The sequence below is a fragment of the Babylonia areolata genome, chromosome 32 (genome assembly GCF_041734735.1).
Source record: "Babylonia areolata isolate BAREFJ2019XMU chromosome 32, ASM4173473v1, whole genome shotgun sequence".
NCBI classification, from domain to species: domain Eukaryota; kingdom Metazoa; phylum Mollusca; class Gastropoda; order Neogastropoda; family Buccinidae; genus Babylonia; species Babylonia areolata.
The window spans coordinates 4,997,990-5,006,009 of record NC_134907.1 but is presented as its reverse complement, the minus strand read 5'-3'; the positions used below and the strand labels follow the sequence as shown (position 1 = coordinate 5,006,009).

Sequence of the window (8,020 nt, the reverse complement as noted above, 5' to 3'; positions counted from 1 at the left end):
CTCCATCCACCCCCTCCCTTCCCTCACAACTTCCCCCCCCCCCAACCCCTCCCCACATGATCAGTATGTGTGACATCACACATAAATTTACAGGTTCTTTGTGCTCAAGAACCGTTCTTTCTTTTTTTTATTTTTCATACCTACTCCTTATCGTTGAAATGCTAAACAAACGATTTTTTTTTTTCCAAACTGCAGGAAACTGCATGCACGGGTACAACGCCTGATGACCCCACCCTCATAAAAGCTAGCCGTTTGTTGACGTGTATATTTCTGTTCACCTTCATTGCACCATTTATTTAACATGCACTTAGTTATGCTCGTTTGCACCGGGCTGACAATGTTGAAATATGATCGATCATCGAATGCTAATTTCGTTAAAAATAATTTTTTTCTAAACATCTGCAAATCAACAGTCCCTTTTGCTACGAAAAACACCTGAGCAAAGTGAAAATTATAAATATATATATATATATATAATGACAGGTAAGGCGTCAGCCCAAGTGAAAACAGAACCAACAGAAAATGAAAAGCGAAACATTAGAAATAATGGCCAAGGAAATGCCAGAACAGGTTGCTGCTGTCGTACAGAAATCAGAAACGTGGGGACAATACTTCTATTTGAAGTGTAAGCAATGCCCACCCCCCTTCCCACACATACACCAGCACCGCACACAAACAAGGCCACGCAGCTGTAGGAAACAGGACTTATTTCTCGCGTCCCAGACGAGGCCTGTAAAAGCATCAAACTTAAGGCAAGCCTGCGTGTTGTGTTTCAGCCATATGGTTTTGTGCCAAGCCACACTGACGCTGACAGCATCTCAACTGCTCTGCCTGCAAAGTAGACGGCCGGTGACATAGGTCGACTGCTGAGAGAAAAATGGTGCACGCAAGCAGACGACACTCGAAAACGAAACGGTCGGGCTCATTATTATGTAGAGGGGGCAGATAGGTGGGGGTGGGAGAGAAAAATCAACACGGTAGAAATGTCGAAAAGCACATGGAAGAAAAGTATGGGACTAATTCTGGCATTTGTTGAAAGGACTAGGACAGAAAGTGACGAGGTTAGGACCCACCCTCTCCGTGGCCTTTCACATTAGCATGCTCGGCATCCCAGCTTGACACTGATCCAACCACAACGGTCGTCAAGTCAAACGTCATCCGCCATCAGCACATAATTCACTTCCCCCTGAGACTGATAGATCTGGCAATCATCTACATCCAACACCTGCAGTCCAACCACCCCCCACAACCTCCCTTGGAGTATTTTAATCCCATGGACAGAGAAAGTGGAAGGTTAGGACCACACGGCCACCGTCACCAAGGCCGGCAGTGGAGGCAGAGAAGAGCGCAAAGGACCGACAGGCCAGCACCGCCCCGAGACCTAACGGTCGGAGCCATATTTAGATCAGCTTACCTTGGCTCACCTAACCCCACAAGTCCTGACCCACACACCCTTCAACCCTTCTAAATCAAACAATTCGATCCCAAATGATGTTAAACACACGATTATCAACCCCGATCGCCCCAAGCTGGGCGCCAAGACCTCGTCGTCTGCTACGAGGTGGTGGCAGGTAGTTTTAGAGGTAACAGTCGGATAAGAAACGAAAGCGTCAAGGCGTCAGCTACATCAATTCCTGACAGAACAGGCCTCGACATGGACGACATATCATCACTAGCAGCCATGCTGAACACAAAAAAGGTCCACCTACCGTTTTTTCTTCGAGGATTCCGCTGTTTCCGTCGCCCGCACCTGCCCTCCACCTCTGCCATGTTTTCATTTCATTTGAGAAGTGCGACTGGCGCTCCTCGATAAATGCGCATGTACCGTTAGTCGCAGTGACAGCTTCCGGTCACAGACACTTTCACATGGGGCTGCCAGGGGTGGGGAGGAGGTAGAGAAGGTTACATTCCGTTTCCCACTTTCACCGGAGCCTGAAATAAAATTAGGACCAGGTCGCTGGTCCCTTGACAAGCGCGGGGCATTGTTTTTGAGGTGTGGAGTTGATGTGATGGTGGTGTTGTGTGTGTGTGTGTGTGTGACGGAGTCGACAGGCGGCTTGCGGCAGTGAGCGGCAAAGTGATGCGGAGGATGAAGTTATGCCGTGTGCCCAGTCGTCAAGTCGTGCTGGAGTGACACATCTGAAATAAACCGGTGCCTTGACTCAGGTGGCTGTGCTTTGTGTGTGTGTCTGTGTGTGTGTGTGCCGTCAGTGAGTCTGGCACCGTTTATGCCCATTCCACCCCTCCCACACCCCAACCCATTTTAGACCTTTTGATTTCCCGCATTTGGGACCCACCATAGGTGTTGGCTTCCCCCCCCCCCCCCCCCCCCCCCCCCTCGTTGTTTTATCCAGCTCTAGACAGTGCCGACGTTACAGTGTTTACAGGAGATAACGATACAAACGATACATCTGAAGTGCAAACAATGTCTCTGCTGCATTCGATGTGCATGTTAAGAGTCTGTCGTTTCGTTTCAGTTTTGTTTGTGGTTGTGTCGAGCTGAGTGGCGTTGTGTTGTCGTTTTCTTTGTTTCAGTTTTGCTTGTTTTCAACTCAGAGTAGTTGGGGTAAATTTGGCCACCTCTTTTTACTGAACTCACAGGTTCATCTATGTACGTATGTAAGGCCTTTATTGATTGAATTCTTTATATACGTGTTTGTTTAAATGGTTTCTGATTTGGTTTGCTTTGATTTTGATGTAGATGGAAATGAACTAATTGCTTATTTTTGTTGTTGATCTAATTGTTGTTTAGCTCTCTCTCTCTCTCTCTCTCTCTCTCTCTCCTCAGCAGCTCACGACCCCATCCACCACACCGCACCCCCCACCCCCGATACGGCAAGATGGGTGTGTCGGATTATTGATTGACGACAGTTTAGGGATGACGGGAGAGGGGAGGGAAGGGGCCAGTCCCAAGCCAGGAGGGAACAGGCAGAAAGTGCCGAACTGGTGTTGTACAGAGGTGGATCTATATGTGTGTACACACCTCTTCTCTGTGTGTCTGTGTGTGTGTCTCTCTCTCTGTGCATGAGTGTATGTTTCACTGTCTCTCTTTGTTGCTCTCTCTCTCTCTCTCTCTCTCTCTCTCTCTCTTCCACCCCATCCACACTATCACCCGCCTTATTGAGGTCTCTGCGCGCGGGCGGTACATGGGTACAACTCTTCCCTGGGAGAGAAAGAGAGAGAGAGGATGGGTTCGATCGATGAAGAAGCGGCGAGACAGACAGAAAGACAAGACTGAGAGACAGAGAAAGAAAAAGAAGGGAACAGCAGAAGCTGGTCGGCCCGCTGACAGTTTTTAGTTGCCGGATGAGGAAGAGGATTGAGGGGGTGGGAGGAGGAGGAGGAAAGAGTGTGGAAAGGGGTGGGGCGAGGGGGGTGGGTGGGATGGGGGCGGTGCCAGTGGAGGGCAGGAGAGAATACTAGCAGTGCCAGTGGTCGAAGATGTCCTTTCTCTGGGAGACGAAAACACACACACACACACACACACACACACACCACACACACACCAATAAAACAACAACAACAACAAAACACATGTAAAAAGAGGCGTATGGAGTTGAGGGAAGTATGGGGGCAAGCGGTGAGGTGGTGGTGGATGTTTCAGGTGGGGGCGGGGGGTGTGGAGAGTTTGTCCAGGGAGTCATCCTGTGATGAAGAGATGGGGTGTAGGGAGGGTGGAGGCGGGAGGCTGGGGTAGAGAGCTGGATGGGGGTATGGGGGGGGGGGGGGGGGGGGGGGGAGAGGTAAAACGTCCCGCTTCCAGAATCAGGACGGGCCGGGGTTTGTAGTGGGGGTGGTGAGGGTAGCGGGAAGGGGAGGGTTGGATGTGGAAGATGGAAAATAAGGAGGGAAGGGGGTGGAGGGAAGATGATGGGCCGCCTCCCCCCTCACCCCTCCACACACTCCCTTTGTTAGGATTGGTAACAATGAAACTATTATTATGATTATTTTCTATGTGGCCACTTCCAGTAAATAATGATGATGATAATAAAAATATAATGATGCGGAGATGGGGCGTGAGAGGTGCTATGTGCAGTGTAGTGTATCTGTAATAATGATGATCATAATGCTTAGGCTGTGCTTGACGCTTTGTAAAATACCGATCTCAGTATATATATATATATAACACTGATGATGATTATATCGTGGATGAGGACAATGATAATGTCATACTGATGATGATGATGATGATGATGATATCAACAACAGAAACAATAACATAATAATAATAAGAAGAAGAATGATAATAATGATAATAATAATAATGATGATGATGATAACAATAACAGAAATGAGAAGACTAAGTCAGGCTGGAATGGGTCGTCAGGTCTGCCGTGTGTATATGTGTCACTGTGAAAACACACTGCAACAATAAACGTCAGTGCATGTCTGCTGCACGCGCACCAGTGAGGACCTGCGGCAGACCAAACAAGACCACCTCTCACAGATCGCAACTTCCCAAATCCACCAAGATCTATATCCTACCTCGGGCCAGCGTGTGTGCCTCACGCACGCACTCAGGCACGCGCGGGCGAGAGAGCGAACGCAGACAAGCAGAGAAAGGCTGAGAGAGAGAGAGGGAGACAGAGAGAGAGAGAGAGGGAGACAGAGAGAGGGGTGAAGAGAGAGTCATTTAACCCAGTGACTGATAGGCCATCAACTGACAGTGTGTCACTGTACTGTATTGTCAGATCGACTGATGGATAGATAGATCTGCGCGCACGCACGCACACACACACACACACACACACACACACACACACTGCGATGCACCTCTCACTCTCTCCCCCCTCTCCCTCTCTCTCTCTGTCCATCCCACCCCTCTCTCTCTCTCTCTGTCTATTTCTGTCTCTCTCTCTGAACAGCCAGTTGACATTGTCGTACTGATGGCATCTGCACACGAACAGTCAATTTATCTGTGTACATCGTTTGAGCAGCGATCGACAGTGACGTCACAGAGCAGTTGATGAAGCATATCCCACTTCCAACGGGAAAGACTGAACTGAGAGCAGTTAGTGGTGGTGACCATGTGTACGTCACATAGCAGAGCATGATCAGTCGTCTGTGACGAAATTTTATATGTAATTATTCATATTTGTTTGATTTCCCAAAGTTTATTTTCTGAAAGCCGTTCACGAGGGGCAGTGTCCGGTGAATGAATAAACCACCCATCTATCTCTGTGAGCGATCTGTGGTTCGTTTCTCTTGTGCGAACCAGTGTGTGTGTGTGTGTGTGTGTGTGTGTGCGCTCTCTCTATCTCCCTCTCTCTCTCTTCTCTCTTTTTCTCCCCCTCTCTCCCTCCCTCTCTCTCTCCCTCTCGCTCTCTCTCCCTCCCTCTCTCTCTCGCCCCCCCTCTCTCTCTCTCCCCGTATGCATGGGAAAGAGAACACAGATAGGAAGTAGCAAGAAAGAGGATGAAGAAACAGAGGAACAGGTGGATGTGAAGGGGAGGAAAACAGAAGCTGAAAGGTGGGGAGAGGTGAAGAAGAGGAAACCAGAAGCTGAAAGGTGGGGGAGAGATGAAGAAGAGGAAAACAGAAGCTGAAAGGTGGGGGAGAGGTGAAGAAGAGGAAAACAGAAGCTGAAAGGTGGGGGAGAGGTGAAGAAGAGGAAAACAGAAGCTGAAAGGTGGGGGAGAGGTGAAGAAGAGGAAAACAAGCTGAAAGGTGGGGAGAGGTGAAGGGGAGGAAAACAGAAGCTGAAAGGTGGGGAGAGGTGAAGGGGAGGAAACCAGAAGCTGAAAGATGGGGGAGAGAGAAGGGGAGGAAAACAGAAGCTGAAAGGTGGGGGAGAGGTGAAGGGGAGGAAAACAGAAGCTGAAAGGTGGGGGAGAGATGAAGAAGAGGAAAACAGAAGCTGAAAGGTGGGGAGAGGTGAAGAAGAGGAAAACAGAAGCTGAAAGGTGGGGGAGAGGTGAAGAAGAGGAAAACAGAAGCTGAAAGGTGGGGAGAGGTGAAGAAGAGGAAAACAGAAGCTGAAAGGTGGGGAGAGGTGAAGAAGAGGAAAACAGAAGCTGAAAGGTGGGGGGAGGTGAAGAAGAGGAAAACAGAAGCTGAAAGGTGGGGGAGAGGTGAAGAAGAGGATAACAGAAGCTGAAAGGTGGGGGCAGGTGAAGAAGAGGAAAACAGAAGCTGAAAGGTGGGGAGAGGTGAAGGGGAGGAAAACAGAAGCTGAAAGGGGGGGAGAGGTGAAGAAGAGGAAAACAGAAGCTGAAAGGTGGGGAGAGGTGAAGGGGAGGAAAACAGAAGCTGAAAGGGGGGGAGAGGTGAAGGGGAGGAAAACAGAAGCTGAAAGGGGGGGAGAGGTGAAGGGGAGGAAAACAGAAGCTGAAAGGTGGGGAGAGGTGAAGGGGAGGAAAACAGAAGCTGAAAGGGGGGAGAGGGTGAAGAAGAGGGAAAACAAGAAGCTGAAAGGTGGGGGAGAGGTGAAGAAGAGGAAAACAGAAGCTGAAAGGTGGGGAGAGGTGAAGGGGAGGAAAACAGAAGCTGAAAGGTGGGGGAGAGGTGAAGGGGAGGAAAACAGAAGCTGAAAGGTGGGGGAGAGGTGAAGGGGAGGAAAACAGAAGCTGAAAGGTGGGGGAGAGGTGAAGGAGAGGAAAACAGAAGCTGAAAGGTGGGGGAGAGGTGAAGAAGAGGAAAACAGAAGCTGAAAGGTGGGGGAGAGGTGAAGGGGAGGAAAACAACAACAAAAGGAAAAAAAAAACACCTACAACAACAACAAAACAAAAGCAGAATAAGCAAAAAAGGAAATAAATGAAACATGAGAACTGACAGGGGACGGGGGGTGGGGGGGGGGGGGGGGAGAAGGCTTAAGAAGAGGATAAGACGATTAAGTGAGGAAGATCTTTTAGAAGGATTTAACGTCAGGCCGCGTGGCTCTTCCTAGGAGCAGTGTTCAACACTGCGTGATCCGGATTCCACACTGTTAATGCAAAGCAATGAGACTGGCTCCTGACAACCACTCAGCGATCGTCCACAACGCAAATTTTCACCCACGACACAAAGACAGGTACACATTTTGGACAAACTTGTTTTTCTTGAGCGAATATAATAAGCATCTTCTGCATACTGAGAGATATACGTCACATATCTCGTGTAATATTATGTCTGTGTGTTGCGACAAGACTAAAATATTGGCTCGCGTGTGTTCTAAATACAACATGAGTCTGTGTCATAACTCTGTTGTTTTTTTTGTGTGTGTTTTTTTGTGTTTTGTTTTTGGTTTGGTTGAGAGAAAGTGTGTGTGTGTGTGGTTAACTTCAATAAATTCATTTTCTCTGGAAAAACTTTGTGAAACCAAATTTGGGTTAAACATGGAGAAATAAAAATTCTATCCACTCATACCGATTATAGGTTGAAAGTCTTCCGGGTTCATCCGCATTTCCGGATCGTCAACGTGTATTTCATTTTGTCTCCGGTTTGGTTCATTTTGCATCCAGATCCACACTGTTTTATTCGGTCGCTTCCGGTTCGTTGCCGGAATGTGTTGTTGAAATATTCCTTTTTTTTTTTTTTTTTTTTTGTCTGCACTTAAAATAAAGGATGAAGAAATACTGAACAGTAAACAGGAATTACACAAAGTACACTATCGCGGTGTTATTGCATACAAATAGATTAAAGAAAGTACTGAACCAGAATGAACAAACTAAAAAATGTGACGGCACTAGGTTACCCTTCTTGCTTGTAACATCCGTCACTGTGGTAATCGTTTTGCAAACGTTTGCTACTTTTGTTATGAAATATTTCAGCAGTAAAGTCATGGAAGAGACGGGAATAAGTTAAAAGTTCGACAGATACGAACGTATACCGATGACTGAGTCACTGAGTTGTTTGAATATTGGTGACTGTGAAGCACAAAGCAGGTCGTGTCGAGATCAGCACAGGTCTACACACATTTCTTTTTCAACTATTAATGCAAAAGAAAATATCCTTCCAAACAGATCACCGAAAATCGGTTTTGTGTAGAGTTTTAGATCTCTCAAAGCCGTAAAGCCGTGGTGAAAAATCAGGAGGAATTCTA

At 47.7% G+C, this 8,020-nt stretch overlaps 1 protein-coding gene across 1 annotated transcript in view; it reads right to left on the bottom strand.

Annotated features, from left to right (window-relative positions):
• Positions 1-1,842, bottom strand: part of LOC143276532 (uncharacterized) — a 227,028-nt gene extending 225,186 nt beyond the window's left edge. The window contains exon 1 of the mRNA XM_076581077.1: positions 1,710-1,842. Coding sequence (XP_076437192.1) covers positions 1,710-1,770 — 61 coding nt within the window. The 5' untranslated portion in view covers positions 1,771-1,842. The remainder of the gene's footprint in view (positions 1-1,709) is intronic.
• Positions 1,843-8,020: the final 6,178 nt, after the last annotated feature.